Below are 18,059 nucleotides of genomic sequence, written 5' to 3'. Positions count from 1 at the left end.
ACGTGCGTTATCGGACTGTCCCGCTATTTGTGCTGTCCTCGGTCTAATTCTGGCAAATAAAAAAATAACAAACTGCGTCTGGGTCTTGACCTGCGTCCGATATTTAGCTAGACTTAATGAGCTCCTCTGAGCTCACTCTTTTTATGAATGCCCTTGAACCGACAGGCCTACTAAACGAAACTCAACTCTGAAGAAAGTATTTTTTCTGGCCAGATTTTTTATCACTGTAGGGTATAAACGTTTCAGTGAAGACTTATACTACTTATTCTTGGTAGTCAAACGTTATACATTGATTGATCTAAGAACGCTGGCAAGATCCCAGCGTAAAGGGTTGTTTAACACATTAAGTGAGCCTTATCTTGTAAATTACAGATGTTCTTTAAAAAAAAAATCGCCCCCACGAGTATCTATGTGTTAATCTAGCTTAGCATATTAGAGGCAAACTCTGTAAAGGCATCTGGCTGATTCAGGCAACTCGTTCCGTTCTCCAATAACACTAGGAAAGAAAGATCAATTGTAACGTGTGAGGTCTGTGCGCTGTGGTCTGTGTGTTGTGGTCTCACTGCTGGGTTCGTGTGTTCTTCAGCTATGCCTAGGGCCTACTACGTTGCGCAACACATTTAGTAGGCCTACGTGACAAACATATAACTATCATTAAAAACAAACAGCGGAGTTATTTTCTATATTATGGAAGATTTCTTTTCCCCCTTTTTAATTAATTATTCTATTTGGATACAGATTGATAGCTCCACACTCCAGCAACTGTCCAGTGACGTTCGAGTCTTCATCAACACCTATGGTAGTGAACATACTTTGACTGGAAGGACCATTGCCAGAATATTCCACGGCATCACTAGCCCGAACTTCCCCGCTGAAACCTGGGGCAGAGTGAGAAAGTTCTGGAGAGCCCACCTGAATGTAGACTTTAACTTGGTCTGCCAGGAGGCAACTAGGGCTCTTGTGTCTAGGAAATAATGGTAGCCATTTTGGATGACATGGCCTTGACCTTAATATGACCTAAAAACTAGGTTCTAGATTGGTTTTGTATCTGCAAAAAAAAAATCATCAGTTGAAACAAAGTGCCAGGATGTGAAGTCTAATGGACCATGTACAGGTTTATATTTAGCTGAGTATTAGATTTCCTTGAGAGCTGACTTATTGATTGATTGATTGAATGTGTTCTTTACTGTCAGACTGATCCACATTTTCCAATGTATTGCTCATTTATTAAACTTGTCCTGTATTTATTTTATTGTTTCTTGTTCCCATCTTAAAATTTGTAATTAGAACAGCCAAATAATTAAAAAAAATGTAATTAGTATGAAGTCAGGAGAGAACAACTTTATTTCTCAATTTCCCCACAATGTGTTTGGCTTCACAATAAAGTTTTCTGTGTTCAAAAAAGTTTGTATTTCTGATTCTTTGTTCAGCGGAGTAGTTGTCCTTTGGGGGGAAGTAAAAATATATATAGGTATTGCTTCTAACTAAAGGTTTCTTTTGTTTTAAGTTGTTTTGTTTTTTTCGTTTTTGTGTGTCACTTGCTTTTAAGGTTCAATTATTTTGTTTAATCTTTTCAAATAGTTTAAATTTAAATGTACGTGTTGGCTATAAAATTCTGGATTCTTAGTGCAGAGTCAATGAGCACTGATCTCCGTGCCAATATTGTACTCCTGACATCTAACCAATCAATTAGATTTTGACATCCATTTCAGCCTTGCAATAATTAACGCCACACAAAAATGTGTGGAGAATCACAAAGTTAGATTTATGAAAACACAACCTGAAAAGGACATTGTACTCCCCAGTTCTCGTGGGCATCATCTGCTCTATAGATGGCAAGGTCTGCAAGGGAAAAATTACTTTTACTACTCAGTAGAGTTAACAACATTTTCTTCGTCTAAGTGTAGCAGTTTTGTCTTGTTTGGCTGGAAAGCAAGCTTTGAGCTATGTCTACAGTGCCTATACAGGAAGGAAAAGTTACTTTGCAAAGATTACTATTGAAATATTACAGGTCAAGGTTTTATGATGCTGTTGGCTTTACAGGCCAAGCTTTTATTTTATGATGCTACTGGCTTTGCAGGTCTAGCTAAGCTCTTTTATGATGCTGTTGGGAAGAGACTAGTGTGACCTTGGGGCAGTTAGATCCACCCCAGAAGTTTCTTACTACAGAAACTTCAGGAGTAGAAAACAATGGCACCATTTAGGAAGTCAACTATTTGCTGTGTCTCACTAAATTGATGAAACTTGAAAATGATCATGGCAGTATTCACATAGTTTAGTTTTTTGTTTTCTTCAAGACTGAAAGAAGGCAAGCAAGATTTGCTATTCACTAAAACTTCTTTTTAAACTGGTTCTAACTAGTCCTTGAAAAATCTTGGGTCAAGACAACATTGTAGAGGTTCCTACTCAGGAGAAGTAATCTGCTTCAATGATGGCACTGGTTTCCCCTGGGCTTGCCTATTGTATCTCCAGACAGACTTTTATTTGATAAAATTATACACTGAAATATTCATTATAAAAAAAATAGTTTTAAAAGAAAAATCAAAATGAATATATCATGAAGAAAACACAAATGTAAAAAAACAAAACATGTTTCTTTGTTGTTTTTTTAATTTAAATCCATTGATACAAAAAGTCAATAGTCAAGTATGACAAGGGAAACAACTGTATTTTGTTAACATTAAAATTGACATTTCCCTTGACAAGAGTTACCCTGGATCATAAATGTAACAATTTTCACAGTACAACCATGACAGACTCACATTGTTATAACTGTAGAGTTTAAAATGAAGATAAACAAGCTCATGTCACAACTGCAACCAAAATGGGAGTTCAATGTTAACACACAAAAAAATGTTTTGCCTGGACAAATATATTTTACTGAAAGAGTATAGGATCAAATGTGCTGCCAAACACAAGTCTCCAGGACGAAGGTATACTCCAAGTTGTAGGGTTCCTTGTTCCACTTCCGGTGTCTACATTCTGTGGACAAAGAAATCCAACAATCACTTGTACACTGGCTAAAATAATTCAATCTTTAAACATTGACATTTTAGGAGATCAAAATGTCAAAGAAACTCACACACACACACAATGATTCAAAGCACAAATCCACTAAAGTTGATTGAACCCATAGTGTTCAGGAAAGACCACTTAACACAAATAAACTATGCACAATGCAAGAATTGAGAAATAGAAGTCAATTAATTATGTAGCTATTGTAATAAATAATATAAACACTAATCAATTGTTGTCTTTGCCTGCACCTCTTTTTTTGTCACCAGCCACCAGCAAATTTGAAATTCATCTCAAATAAATGCATTGCATTAGAGTTAAGCAAGGGGTGACTTTGAAATTCTGTTTTAATAAATTACATCTACCCCGAAACAGTTAACAACAGATAGTTTGGAGAAATTGTTAACTATTATTTCAAAGTGCAGCGAACCAATATATCAACCATTTTAAAGCTACATGTACATGTCAGCTCACCTGAGGCCACTTCAGCTTCAGCCATTTGTTCAACTGATCTGCCATTGCTACAGCATCACCAGCATTGTCTCCCTCTGACACGAACATTAACAAAACTAAAACTGGCAGGTCCTGGCTGGGGAAGAATTACTTGTCATAATTATATAGGTCAGGACAAAGTTTTCTTTTGAACTCTTTTTTAAAAAAGTTTTAGATGTCGGAGGAAAGAGGGATAAGAGAAACTGGATTCCTCTTGAGGATTGATGGTCAGTGAGGACTGATGGTCAGTGAGGATTGATGGTCAAGGATAACAGTTTCTTAGATGGTGAAAGAGAGATTAAGCAATATTTTGCTAATCCATATATAGAAATTTCAACTTTTGACTCAACAGTTCAGTTGACATTGAAAATAATTTTCTCACTAAAACACAAGATAGAGGAGTTCTATAATTTAAAAAACAAATATATATTAGTATGTGTAACATGTCACACAGTACTAGTATTAGTATGTCCTTGCTACACAATGTTTCACCACTGTGAACACTTACCACTTCTCAAAGATTTGTTTAGCAATCCCAGAGCCTGGCATATACAAAACCTGGGAGCCTGTTCCATTCTCACAGATCTGGAGCGGGGATGGTGTAGGCAATGAGTGCCTCCTCTCTAGTTCCTTCCAGGATAACTGGTTTTTGAGCTCGTCTCCAAATTTTTTGTCCATCTCATTTGTCAGAAGTATGCGAAAAGGTGGCCTGTTGAGAAAAGTTCAAAAGACATTTGTTAGTAAAAAAATTTAATTAGAAAGTTTAATCTTTAAAAAAAAAATTTATCGAGAACCAATTTCATTTTAGAAGAATTAAAAAAAAAACAACTTGTTCATGAAGTGTAAATAAAACTTTAAAACAATGTTTCAAGCTTTTAGATTTCCTTATTCTATACTATTTTTTTGTTTGATGATCTTCAGAACTGAAATTAAACTTTGACCCTCTTCTTGCATTTGTTTGGTGTAATGCCTAAATTGTAAGAAAAGGTTCCTTATTGATAATAAGGATTATTATTATTATTACTCATCTCTGACACAAAAATCAGTCTACTGTTACCCAGATAACTGCTGATCAATTCTTTCCTGGGCAAATGAACTTGTTAAAACAATGACTTGGGCAAAATGACTTTCTTTGATCCAACTGACCAACCAGCTGGCAAACTCTTTCCCTTTCTTCTGGAACACGCAACAACAAAAAACGATTAGTTCTGGCTAAGATGATAATCAGTAATAATATTTCTAATTGTCCTTCTATTTAAACTTGTTGAAATTACCTTCACAAATGGGGCCCTCTGCTGCATAATGACAAGTTTAGCATCTGTGTTCTGGTAGACTAAAAAATATTTTTTTCTAGTTAATATTTTTATTTAAAAGAAAAATCAATTTAATATTAAAATAAACTAAATTATATTATCGTTTGGTTGTTTTTTTTCAATCAATTTTACATTTGAAATCCTGAGAATGATGTATATTTGAACTTTCAACAGCTTTAATGTTTGAAAAAAACAGAAATAAATATTTATAGATTTAATTAAGTAATTATTGCAAGCTTGTTGTCACAAGCATCAACATGCCTGAAGTTTTGTTTAGTCTCACAACTCACCTTCACAACAGGTGGTCATGTGACTGAGAGTATCTCCTGCAACAGCGTAAGGGTTGTTGCCTATACATGGTAACAGACTGGGATGTACAATGTAACCCACACGTTCAAACGAGAAGTTTGAGATAAGTAGGTCAGCGGCAAGTTGGCCAACATTGCCCACAGATACACAAGGCTAGAGCATGTTGAGTAGAATGCAATTCAGAAAATTTATATTGCAAAAAAAATATATACATCTATTTACTACTTTAGAGTAAAGAAACTTAGTCTCAAATAGTGTGACTATTTTTTGTTTCTACCTCTCTAGATTGAATACAATGAGAGTTAAATGGAACTAATATTTATCAGTTCAAAAGAAATATCTTTTCTTTCTCTTCAATAATTAAGAATAAGTAGGTGATTTTACATATTAATGCAAATTGCATGCCAACTGAATCAGCACTTGAAGTTTCTTTGGATAGATCAGTTGCATGAACAGGGGGAAATGCTGTGCAAGCGACATCATTCCAACCTTAGCTCATGTCCAGAAATTCTTTCCTTTGAGATGATCCATAGTTGTTTTACAACAGAAGTAGGCCATACTGACCCGAGTAGCAGCAGATCTTTGTCTAGATTCTATATTTTACAATCCACAATGGTCAGGTCAGTTCTGGCTGCTCAAAACTACATACAAGGGGTTTACAAACATTGAGGGACAATGCTAGATCTAATCAATTTTAAATAAATACTACATACTACATTTCCAAACCTTTACATAACTTTTTAAACAATTTTCCCTTTCAGATCTTAACTAGATAAGACTAGATTGTCACTAGATCTACTTGCAAACAATATAATTTGGTTGAAAATATTTTCTTTTCAAAAGATACATTCAATAAGTATTCTTTTTAACAATTTATTTTATTCACTAGATCAGATGGCTGCTGAAAAAAAAAAGGAGATTTCATAAAGCCAATAAAGGCTGTGTGGTGCACATTTGATGATGTTGAGGCCACTACACAGAAAAGCTCTGTATTACTAGTGTTTCTAAGTCAGTGTAGTCTAATCTTGAATAATACTCTAGTCATGTCTAGTCCTAGAACTGTATAATAATAATATTATATTTATATAGATCTAGAAATAGTAGAATAATAATTCAGTAATTCACTAATTACATGAGTTAATGAGTCATCACTAGCCCGGGCATCATGATCTAGAATAGATCAGATCTAATTTCTATCACTTTTTTTAACAGACTACAGACGTTAACGAATAACGTTACTTCAAAAAAAAAAAAAAGAAGATATAATTACTGTTACCCAATATCAGTATCTAGAAATCAAATTAAAACTAACCAATATGAGAGTACAATTTACAAAATTGCTACTTTTGTCTGGTTCTATTATAAACATTTCAGTTTGTGTAGGTTTCAAATTTTGTTGGTAATGCTGAGAATGTTTTTATTGAAAGATCGTTTCGCCTATTAACTTTACTTTATATTTTTAACAGCCTTAACTCTTCAGTAAAAAAGAATCGAACACTAAATTGATTTCACATACCTATATAATAAAATAACCTTAATTCTTCGACATCAGTTAATCAGTTGCGCAAATATTCGTATAATTCTATGTGCTCAGATATTTACCAAAAAATAACAAAAAAAAAAAACGATGATGAAGTGCCTCTCTAAGCGTTATGCTTTCTTCAGTTCATAGTATGCCTAACAGTGGCGTCACTAGGGTCGGTTTCACACAGTGCGGTTAGCTCAGGGTGTCACCCCCCCCCCCCACACACACACACACCGCTATCAACTTTATCCACATTTCCCAACAGAAATTCATTTTGTTGAACCAATACAGTAAGCTGATTACCTATTTTACTTGATTTTTGTTTAATTGTAAAATTAGTCAACATTGTTTATGACATTTTTCAATAGTTTGGCATATTTCACAATGTTAAAATCACCTAAACATGTTTCCCTTGTTAGACTTTAGACGGAAACGGTTTAACATTTTGCAGTGTTAGTCACACTTTAACTACCATCTAAAGGGGAAAATGTAAGTTTGCCGCTACCTTACCTTAGTCATCTATTGGTCTCCTGGAACGCTTAAAGATGGACTATCGAGGAGGTCCGAGGCCAAGTGTTTTTCAGCATTTCTGAGCTTCAGAAACTCATTTTCCTTAAGTAAATCATGTACAATTTCTACTAGAAAAAAGTTTGCAGGTCAAATAAAGTTCACTTAAGAAAAGGTGAACGGGTCGTATCTGAAGTGTGAGAGGCATCCGTGGCAGTGATTCTCAAACTTTTACCGGTTGCGCCCCCGCCCGCTAAACTTTTTTTTTCTTCAGAAATAGTGCTATGTACATAATTGTAGACTATTGTGTATAACTGAAAACGTTCTTTCTGTAGTATTACAGAGACATCAAGTTCCCGATCCATCCAGCAAGGGGGTCTGTTCGGCGCCTTCGACATAGGTCACGGAGGTCACGGTCTGTTGAAGCGCCATTTGTTCTTCCAAGCGTTTTGCTTCGTTCTCAGCGTGTGTCGCCTTCAACTCATTTTTCTTCCCGTAGTAAAAGCCCATGTCAATGTTCAATTTTAACGGAGTGGGAAGTTCCGATAAAGAAATTTTTTTCTTTGAATCTGATCACACTATTTATACTAGTTTTTTTTTAAAAAAAAGGTAGATTTGCTGCTTATCGATAAAAAAGAAAAAAAAACGCTACCATTATTGACATCGCCGTACCACTATCTCATAAAACAACAAAATTATGGGAACCTAGGCTTGGAGATTAAGCGTTTATGGAAGTTATCTAAAACAACAATATACCCCATTGTCATATCATACGAAATCCGAGGGGATAATAACAACTGACCTCACAGATACCTTCAAGGCCCTTAGCATTCCTATGAAGATTATCGTTGCCTGTCAGAGGGCGGTACTGCTGCAGACCTGCCACATCACCAGAAAATTCCTCGGTGGAAACTGATAAAGGAACAACGATGAATTTTGTTTCCCTTTAATGAAACTCGACCCTGGCTGCGCCAGAGAATGAATACTCGTTCTTTTCTAACATAATAATAATAATCTTATTTAATATCCATAAGGAATCTGTGCGTTACACCAAACAAAAATTTTTTTAGCCTTGCCGCAATTTTTTTAGTTTTTGTCACACAAAGGTCGTGAACAAAACTATGTTAAACACTTGAGAGAATTTTGGCAACTCTAACCATTCAAAAAGAATCACGTTAGTAGAGAAGTTTTGAAATGTTTTCTTCAAAAAGTTTTTAATCGATTTTTTTCGCAAACGCCACACACAAAAAAAAAAAATGGCAAACGTTTTAAAAGATCCTAATTAGTAGATGATACCTTATCTTATAAAATACAGACGTCACTTCAAAAAAGAAGATGATTACGTCCTACGCGTCACGCATTTAGTCATGCATATTAACCAATGACCTAAATTCTGCTAAGTCTCTGATTTTCCTGGCTAGCTCAGGCAACCCATTCCATGCTCTAATAGCGCTAGGGAAGAAGGAACATTTGTACACATTTGTCCTAGCATATGGGATGAGGAATGTACCTTTATCTTTGTGTCTTTCTGAGTATTTTATTAAATTTTGTTTTTGTATTTGAAGATTATGGTTCAGTGTTTTATGTATAATTGCTACTTTACTTTTGAGTCTTCTGTCCTGAAGGTTTTCTAAATTTAGTGATTTTACTAAGGGTGTTACTCTAGTCAAATGCGAATATTCATTTGTTATGAATCTCACTGCTCTATTTTGTGTATGTTCCAGTTTCTTAATGTTTTCTTGAGTTGAGGGGTCCCAAACGGAGGATGCATATTCTATTATCGGCCTAACCAAGGTTAAATAACATTTTAGTTTTATGTTCTTATTTGATTTATAGAAATTTCTTTTAATAAATCCTAATGCTTTGTTTGATTTTTTTGTAGTTTCATCAATATGTGGATTCCATGATAGTTTTTCATTTATTATAACACCTAGGTATTTTGCGTTTTTAGTCTGTGTTACTGGTTTGCCATGAATAAGATAAGTGGAATTAATTTGTTTTAGTTTTTTTGTTACTCTTAACAACTGACATTTTTCTGGGTGGAAAGACATGCTCCAATTTGATTTCCATTTCTGTAATTCATCTAATTCTCTTTATAAAATATCTGAGTCTTGTGTTGATTTTATTGTTCTATAAATTATACAATCGTCTGCAAATAATCTGACTTTTTTTCCTGAAGTAATGCAATTTGGTAAATCATTTATGTAAATTAAAAATAGCAGTGGACCTAAGACTGTTCCTTGAGGTACATCTGAGTTTACTGTTATCGGTGTTGATTTAGAGCCATTTATTATTACAGTTTGTTCTCTCCCTATCAGAAAATCTTAAATCTACTGATGGACCACTAATGCCGAAATATTTTAACTTTTTAAGCAAGCTATGGTGGTGAACTTTGTCAAAAGTCTTGAAAAAATCTAGTAAGATAGCATCTTTTTGTTGACTATTATCTAAACCTTTTAAAAATTATCAATTAGTCCTATTAGTTGTGTTTCACATGATCTATATTTCCTAAAGCCATGTTGGTATGGGGTGAGGACATTATGTTTGTCTAAGTGGTTTATGATGTTGCTACATATTATGTGTTCTAGGATTTTACATGTGATGCTGGTAAGTGATAATAGTCTGTAGTTTCCTGGGTCTGATTTTTCTCTTTTTTTAAATAGTGGGGTGACATTAGCTTCTTTCCAGTCCTTTGGTACTCTGCCCTGGTTAAGCGATGACTGAAAGAGTATTTTGAACACTAGGGCTAGCTCATTGCTTAGTTCTTTGAGTAATCTAGCTGGAATACCATCAGGTCCAGACGCTTTATTTGGTTTGGTGTTGGCTAATAGTTTTTGGATTCCATTTTATTGTACTACTATATCTTCTATGTTGTCTACTTGGTTCAAATTAAGTAATATGTCTTTGTCTCCTGGGGCTGAGAATGCTGATGTAAAGTATTTGTTTAGGATGTTTGCTTTAGTTCCATTATCATTACGTATAATGTTATGTTCATCTTTTAATGGCGCTATGCCTGTTGTTTCCATTTTCTTAGACTTAATGTATGACCATAGGTTTTTGTTGTTATCTTTAGATATTACATTGTTTATGTATTCACTCTGCAGCTGTCTGCTTACTTTTTGGGTTAAGTGTTTAATTTTTATATACTTTTTGTAAACTCTTTCTGCCTTAGTTTCTTTACATTTTCTATATAGGTTTTCCTTCTGTTTACAAAGCATCTTTAGTCTATTATTAACCCAGCATTTATTTATTTTGTTTCATCTGTATTTAGTTGGTATATGATTTTCTATAATTCTTTTAAGATGGTTTTTAATGAAATTCCAGAGGTCATCGACTGGTTGGTTAATGTCTTTTTCTAATAAGAATGTTTGTTGAAAGTTTAATGCAGCCTAGTGTAGTTGTGTTAGGTTACATTTATTCCAGAGTAAGATTTTTCTTTTGGGTTTTGTATTGGCTACTCCTTTTATCTCCTCATAGCAGCTATCTCTTCTATGATTTTAAAATTGTTCGCACCATGAATCTCGTTGAAAATTAAGGGCTTGTCTTACAAGAATATTTCAAAAATCGTTGATTCAGTTCGTACCGATCAGTTTTAAAGTTCGGTCGTAATGTTCAAGTTCGCGCCCCATCTCACATAACAAAGCTAGAACAACTAAGATTGGAACAAGGGACAAGACTAGAACACATAACAACATGAGTGGAACAAATAACAACTTGACTGAAACACATAGCAACAAATAACAACTTGACTGGAACACACAGCAACAAATAACAACTTGACTGAAACACATAGCAACAAATAACAACTTGACTGGAACACACAGCAACAAATAACAACTTGACTGAAACACATAGCAACAAATAACAAATTCAACTCAAAAGTTGCCATGCACAAAAATTTATTATTTTTTTGTTGTTGTTTAGTTAACTATTCCAATAGATGACCTATTTCAAAGCAATAAATAGAGATCATGACATGTACACTCCATTCAATGCAAGGTATGTACAGGGGACACCAACTCTTGGTGTGTACATAGCAGTCTGTGGTCAGGCACAAAAAGAAACTCAAAAAACTTTGTACACATTGCACATCAGGCTTCCATCAACTCAGAGAGAGACACGTTGTGGATTAAGATACAATCAACATGTGAAATCAAACCACCAGGCAAACGTTGTGGGTCAAGGTACAATCAAATGTGAAATCAAACCACCAGGCAAACTCATTCATGACATTCCTAAAGGTTAAAAGAAACTAGTCACCAAAGTCAAACCAAGAGCTGAGTTTTTCAGCATTAACTTAACAGACCAAAACCATTGACTTTGCTCTCACCAGACTTTGTATAAAAAAAAACAATTACCTACAAAATTGAATAACAGCCGTTTTTCATGATAGATTTTTAGGCCATTTTGATCTTATACACAATCCTAGTCAATAAAAATGTGATCTTGCATACACTAAAAAAAAAAAAATTCTTAGAGAACAACTCATTGACAAGAGGATTCATAGTTTAATAAAAAAATCAACTTTTTTTTTTTAAAACAATGTTTTTGATAGTTTAAAAAAAGTTAAGATAAAAAGACATATTTACAGATCAAAACTTGATTGTCTGATGTGTTGACATTCGAAACTAAAACATGTGTTAGTCTTGAGTCCTTGCAATGCACAGCATAAAAATGTTCTCTAAGATACACAGCCTCCTAGTTACAAATCAACATTTTTCAAGACAAGAAAAAATAATGAACAGAAAGTAACTGGGCAGTACATGATTGAGGATTGTCATTTAAAATAAGTGCGCTTTTTTTTTTCTCCTGTGCAAATGTAGACACAAGGGGGATAGGGTTAATAACTTGACCAAGTTACACATTTGTACACACACAGACAACAACACACGATATGTCCAACCATCCGAAACGAGTCCATCAAGTCTTGATCAATAGTCTCACAATGAATCTTTTACATTGTTCTAAAGATAAGCTCCCCAATGAGGACTGATACGGAAAGCACTTCTTGGACCTACATGGCCACATATGAAATATTCACAGGTCTTCAGTGATACAGGACATAAGATGATCTTATCTTGTAAGAGTGAAATATAGAATTTGGATGAAAAGTTTATCCGCAGATTCACATGGCAAATAAATGAATTCTATTTCCTACAGTAAACCACCCAAAAAATCTCATTTTTATTTATCAGTAAACTCGCCATGTTATGCAATTGTATTTACATAATAGCTATCATTTATTAATGTAAATTATTCATGTTATAAAATAGGTTGAAGATATCCCCCATCAGTGCTCATCATTCATGCTGTTAAATAAAAGAAAGTTTTCCCCCTTTAACTTTCAGAATTTCATTATCAAAGTTTGTAAATAGATGAAAGTTATCCCCCATTAGCATTCACCATAGCAGTACAACTTTTGAAATGGATAGGAAGTGTTGGGTCAATGTCCACTATGGGATGGAGGTGGTCAGTAGGTCTGTTGGAAAGAAGTTAATAAGGCTGTATTACCCATGTTAAGACATGTACATTCTAGCTCCACTGATACAATATGGGAGTGTTACAGCAATACAGAAGTGTTCAACGCTCTAAGAGATACCAAGTTTAACATTACTAGCTGATAACAAGTACACAATATGCAAAATCATGAAATCAAATAGTTTTGGCAAACATTTTATAATAACCACCAATAATGTAGGAAAATGGAAAGTTGACAATGGGAGAGGTTGTGTGGCTAACATTGGACAACAGTAGCAAGTGACACTGGGACAGTAACAGGGGATGAATGATCCATTAAATACACTAAACCATTAGCCAAACTAAAGTACAACGAAAAATCAAGAGGCCACTCCAGAAAACGAAACAAAAGCTTGAATATATCACACATACAAGAAGCATTAGTACATGATCACACTATATACAATGCAGGTCAGTGCAGGTTTACAGCCTTCATACAAGAACAATCCATGGGCATGTGTGTATCTGGTGTAGTGTTTTTTATTGAAACAAATATATATCTGAACTTGACATAATCTACTTTCTAGACAACCAAATGTCACTACAGAAAATAGTTGACACTGTACTCTCTAGATACTTGATTTTAAATCTTGGCTCAGTTCTTGTAGAAGACACATTAATTGTAGAGACTACTTCTGGAGACAACACAATGTGTGTTAACATGGATTTGAAAAATGTCAAGTGTTGGCCAGTATCTGAGTGTAGAGGAAACTCCCCTGAGAACTATGTTTCAAGGTTTGGCTAGTCATGTCAACATTGTATTGGCATCTACTGCATTGTTCTGTTCAAACTTTGAAGTGTGGTGCCTAGTAAGAATTCAATGCTCATGTTTTTCGTAATGACACAAAAAACCTATAATCACTGCAGCTGAACGTTGTGTCCATGAAATCATTTTTTTATGCCAGTTGTTAACATGTCTTGTTTGATCAGTTGAAACTCGCAATATGATGGTTATTGTAGAGACTATGTTTGCTATTTTCTAGGCTATGATAAATGAAGAAGCTGTACATGGCAGTAGAGTAAATCAGGTTGAGAGATGGTGTTATCAACACCAATATATAATCATAATCTAAAAACTTGGACTATATTGGAACTTCTTATTGCGACTAGCAACTATTACTGTGTCAGCCAATGTAATTAAAAAAAAAACAACAAATAAACTGGAACCTTACAAGGTCACAGACAACATTGCCATTAGAGAAGAATCAATGTACACTATATGAACGTATTATCTATCACATGTACAATGATGCCCTATCACTAAAGCAGAAACCCCAGAGTGCAATGTGTAGGACATGATTATTTTCATTTTTGAAGTAACGTCTGTATTATTTCAGATAATTATCTTCTGTGTGTGTGGGACACTAAATACAAGCTTTCGTTGAATTCTCTTAACAAACAAACAAGTGACCTCAACCAAACCGAAGCAGACACTATGTAGACATATTCTCTTTGTCTCAGTCGATGTGACTGGAAGTTACACTGATATTAGCAAGCTAAATGAATTCCTAATCTACATTGATGCATACTGAATCAAAAAATAATAAATAAATTTTAAGTTAACAAAAAAAATATATTTAAAAAAAAAAACAGACTAGTTTGCATATGTTGAATATTTGTCTAAGAATGCCGAGCATGACAAGTGCAGACTATCACAATCTCAGCCATTTCATGACAAGCGTCATTCTGAATCAACTCAGTGCAGTGAATAATCAAAAACTGAAAAACTAAAAACCATAACTACACCATAACACTTTCTACACATCAAATGAAACAAAAAAAAAAGGTCAATGAGGTTCAACAGCCAGAGATTGCACACAGTTCAATCAAAGAAATTAGCAGGACATTATGGACACCAATCTAAATCTACACACTACTAAAATACAATCTACAATGGACGAGTTCAAGGATTTTGTTTTTTTAAAGAAATGAGCCACCTTCACTTCATGATCAGCTTGTTTGAATCTCTCTATCAAACAAAACATTAAATAGATCATTTTTATAATGACATCAAATTAACCTACACAAGTGACAGGTTTACAAAGAGAGTTAGTGTTTTCACACAAACTCAGCGATGGCCCTACCCCACCCCCTCCAACTGGAAAATAAAAATAAAAAATAAAAACACAACAGTTTTACAAAACCTCAACATAAAATGCAATGTTTTTATCAAGTTTGCTATTGAAGTTTCATGTTGTTGAACTAGCCTAGATTGTATTTAAAAAAAAAACAACAGATGGATGAAGGTTACAGGGTCAAAGAATGACCTATAATGGTCAGGCAATAAGTGGTAGGAGACACAAACTCTGTAGATGGCTACCATCTGGTCAGTGTTTTCGGATGACATCAGGAATGAACAATTGGTATAACAATGACAATGTGTTTTGTTAATAACTTCACCAGCTATGTTACCGTGTACAAGTAGTGGTGCCTTGCTATGTTCCATGAGTACAAGAAAACAAAATCATACACAAAAGTAAATCAAATGAGTTTGAACATGACAGTGTTCATCTTAGTACTTTTACAATCATTTTTTTGAGGTCAATGACAATATGACAAAAAAACATTCTTTTTTTTTTTTTCATTTTATGATAGGAGTTTAGATTTAAGTACTCTTGAGACCAGAAATCGGATGGCAAGGTTCCTGGGCACTAACAAAATATAGTTCAATAGACTGTACAAAAAACAAAAAAACATTGAATACATGTTTTAAAAGCAGATACAAACAATTATTTTAATGATATATATTCTAGTTTAAAATTTGTTGCTTTTAAGTTGTTTGTTTTTTTCATAAATAAAAAGTTGGATTTCTAGAAACTGATTTTACTCACATTACAATATCAAGCACTGGAACAGCTTTGAAAAAGTTACGCAATTATCTTAGTCATTCAACTTGTGAAATAACTTTGTGTTCTATCGAATGGAAAAAATTGATACAAAATTTCATTCAAAGTACCGAGACTTTGACCCATTAGTCTCTAGACCTACATTCAGCAGATGTGGACGTATCCATTCCATTGAGAGGTAGCTAAAGGTTTTTTCACCAGGTGAATATCCAGCTTTTATTTCCAACTTGTAATAGCTCTAAACATAAAAGTAACTTTTTGTATTTTGTATATAATGTATTATACAGTTGCTCTACTGACTACGCATACCAAACAAAACTTACAAACACAATAAATAATCCAGTGAGTGACATCTATTTATACAAACATTACATTTTGTTCCCCACGCTAGAAACCAAGAAGGTAGTGTAGATATTCCAACAAAGATAAATGCTACGCTAGTATTGCTTTAGGAATTGACAACAATCCTGGGAGATAGGAAAAAATTGTCCAGCTCCAGATTGACATTAAGAAATGCATCTATAATGACTACCCCAAGCGTGCAAAAGGAGGGACCAAGGTGCATCCAAAAAATGTATTAAGAAAATAAAGACTAGAGCAATCCACTAACTATTGTAGGCGGATGGAGTCAGATATTGTACAATAATAGCTTCTAAAAGAGATTTTGGACAGTTGTAGTCCAACATGAGTTATTTGAACAAAGAAGAACTTATCTTTCCCAAGAGTTTTAGTTTCTTTTGGAAACATTTTCAAAGCTGTGAATTTGTCTGTGTCTTTCTAGTAAAAACTATAAAGTGTTTGGGCTACACTATACAGTGTTTAGGCTACACACTATGCAGCAGATTCATCGTCTAATGAGACCTTCCGTTTCAGTTCCATGAGAAAAGATGCCTGCACATTGTCATTCTGTCTTGGAGCCTGGACTCGCTTGAGAGGATCTGCTGCTGGGTGTGATGTGCGACTGTAAATCCTTTCCATCTCCTGAAGCTCTTCAATGGTGGGAGGCAGCGGGAAGTCATCTTCAGGAGGAGGATGCTGCTGCTGTGTCTGATTGTGGTGCTGTTGTTCCATCATCTGGGGGTGGTGAGATTGTCTGGCATAAGGGTGCATCTGCTGGTGATGAGAATAAGCTGCCCCTGAAGTGGGGTTGGCCTGGTAGCCACTGTGGGTGCTAGAGTTGTGCTGTTGGTGACCATAGGGAGGGTGATGTGGCAAGACTTGGTGGCCACCATGAGCTACTCCCTGGCCAGGATGTGGATGGACTTGGCTGTTGTAATGTCCAGCCTGGGCTTGGCTGTTGTAATGCCCACTCTGGGCTTGGCTGACATGTTGCCCTGAATTAGGTAAACTTTTACTTGGTGGTCTTGCAGTACTATAGAGAACATCATGGGCAACCTGAGGATAAGAAGCTTGTTGCCAAGCAGCAGTCGCAGAAGGGGGAGGAGGTATGTTGCTAGCAGGCTTGCCTGGTTTCTGCATCACCACCGGTGGAGGGGGCTTAGCCATATGAGCCGATCCATCCACCATGCTGGCTTGGAAATCATAGCTCTGTGGAGTATGGGGCTGGACAGTGAACTTTGCATTCAAACTTTGTACGACAATGGCAGATGCGTGACCTGGTATATGTGTGTATGGATTTTCAATGACTCCTTGTGCATGACCCACACTGGGGTCAGCTATAGGGTGCTGGTGTATACTCTGCTGGATGTACTGAAGCTCCGCATAGGGTCCTTCACTTTCTCCCACAAAGGAATGATCCTCTGCTGAGAGTTGTCTCATTGGGGATGCTCTCATTTTCTGTACATGCATTGGTGCAGCGCTAGAGATGGATGCTGTTCTTCTGACAGGAGGCGGTGGTTTCTGAGATCCCAGATTAGGCCTTGTCTGATTCGGATCAGATAACATAAGACCTATATGGAAAGGTAAAGAAAAATAAATACTTTTTTAAGTACAAAATATTTAATAGAAAAAAAACAACAAAAAAACATATAATTATTACAAAAAGTTTTAAAACACAAAAAAATGTTTACTATTATTGCCCTGATTCTATACTATGTAAGTATGGAAAAGATGTTGAATGACTTTTAAAGGGCATTGCTGATAGATAAATGTAATAACTATATAATAAATGTAACTCTCTATGGCCTAAATGTAATGAATTTATTGTAGCTCAATGTATGTTTTTGATTTTTCAACTAAATTTTAAACTCTCCACTAATCACTTTCAAAAGTGTGCTCTCTATTCAATATAAATATGTATACATTCCGTTTAAGTACATTGAAATGAACCGTATCTATTTATCTAGATTGTAAATAAAACATTTAGCATGCTTCATAGCACTTAGATGATAATTATTGATAATAAAAAAATTTAAAAGAAGAGAATGAAGCAAAGGTTTGAGGCCGATGTTTTATAATACAAAACATTAAAAGGAGGGTTGGCAAGTGAGTTCAGCAGACAATAGTTTCCTGTCTTAGCCAATGTGTAAGGACAACAAGATAACAAACATGCACAAAGCAGGCTTAGCAGTAACT

General features: G+C 34.9%; 3 protein-coding genes across 15 annotated transcripts in view; 1 reads left to right on the top strand and 2 right to left on the bottom strand.

Annotated features, from left to right (window-relative positions):
• LOC106063047 (ATP-dependent DNA helicase Q4-like) overlaps positions 1-1,452 on the top strand; it is a 402,519-nt gene extending 401,067 nt beyond the window's left edge. Inside the window, exon 23 of the mRNA XM_056034885.1 lies at positions 739-1,452. Within this exon, the coding sequence (XP_055890860.1) occupies positions 739-975 (237 nt within the window). The 3' untranslated portion in view covers positions 976-1,452. The remainder of the gene's footprint in view (positions 1-738) is intronic.
• Positions 1,453-2,597: 1,145 nt separating this feature from the next.
• Positions 2,598-6,596, bottom strand: LOC106055096 (proteasome assembly chaperone 2-like). The gene is made up of 7 exons (XM_056036902.1): positions 6,442-6,596; positions 5,111-5,282; positions 4,782-4,840; positions 4,565-4,683; positions 4,016-4,216; positions 3,490-3,604; positions 2,598-2,982 (listed from the first exon to the last, which is right to left on the bottom strand). The coding sequence occupies exons 1-7, from the start codon at positions 6,496-6,498 to the stop codon at positions 2,878-2,880; spliced, it is 828 nt and encodes a 275-aa protein (XP_055892877.1). The 5' UTR covers positions 6,499-6,596; the 3' UTR covers positions 2,598-2,877.
• A 4,447-nt stretch (positions 6,597-11,043) lies between these two features.
• The window catches only part of LOC106055091 (protein MTSS 1-like), a 38,738-nt gene continuing 31,722 nt past the window's right edge, over positions 11,044-18,059 (bottom strand). For all 13 annotated transcript variants that reach the window (XM_013211215.2, XM_056034907.1, XM_056034910.1 and 10 more), the window contains one exon: positions 11,044-17,434. In XM_013211215.2, coding sequence (XP_013066669.2) covers positions 16,356-17,434 — 1,079 coding nt within the window. In that variant the 3' untranslated portion in view covers positions 11,044-16,355. The remainder of the gene's footprint in view (positions 17,435-18,059) is intronic.

This window comes from Biomphalaria glabrata, chromosome 7 (assembly GCF_947242115.1).
Source record: "Biomphalaria glabrata chromosome 7, xgBioGlab47.1, whole genome shotgun sequence".
Lineage (NCBI taxonomy): Eukaryota > Metazoa > Mollusca > Gastropoda > Planorbidae > Biomphalaria > Biomphalaria glabrata.
This window is presented reverse-complemented; position numbering and strand designations above follow the sequence as displayed.

Bases quoted from the DNA above. Each gene is read 5' to 3' on its own strand.
- LOC106055096 (XM_056036902.1), bottom strand. From the start codon at position 6,498: ATGTTTATAATAGAACCAGACAAAAGTAGCAATTTTGTAAATTGTACT. The intron at 4,684-4,781 runs GTAATTTCAACA...TGCGTGTTCCAG, and splicing joins AGAGGGCCCCATTTGTGAAG to AAGAAAGGGAAAGAGTTTGC. The intron at 4,217-4,564 runs GTAACAGTAGAC...TTTTCTCAACAG, and splicing joins ATTGATCAGCAGTTATCTGG to GCCACCTTTTCGCATACTTC.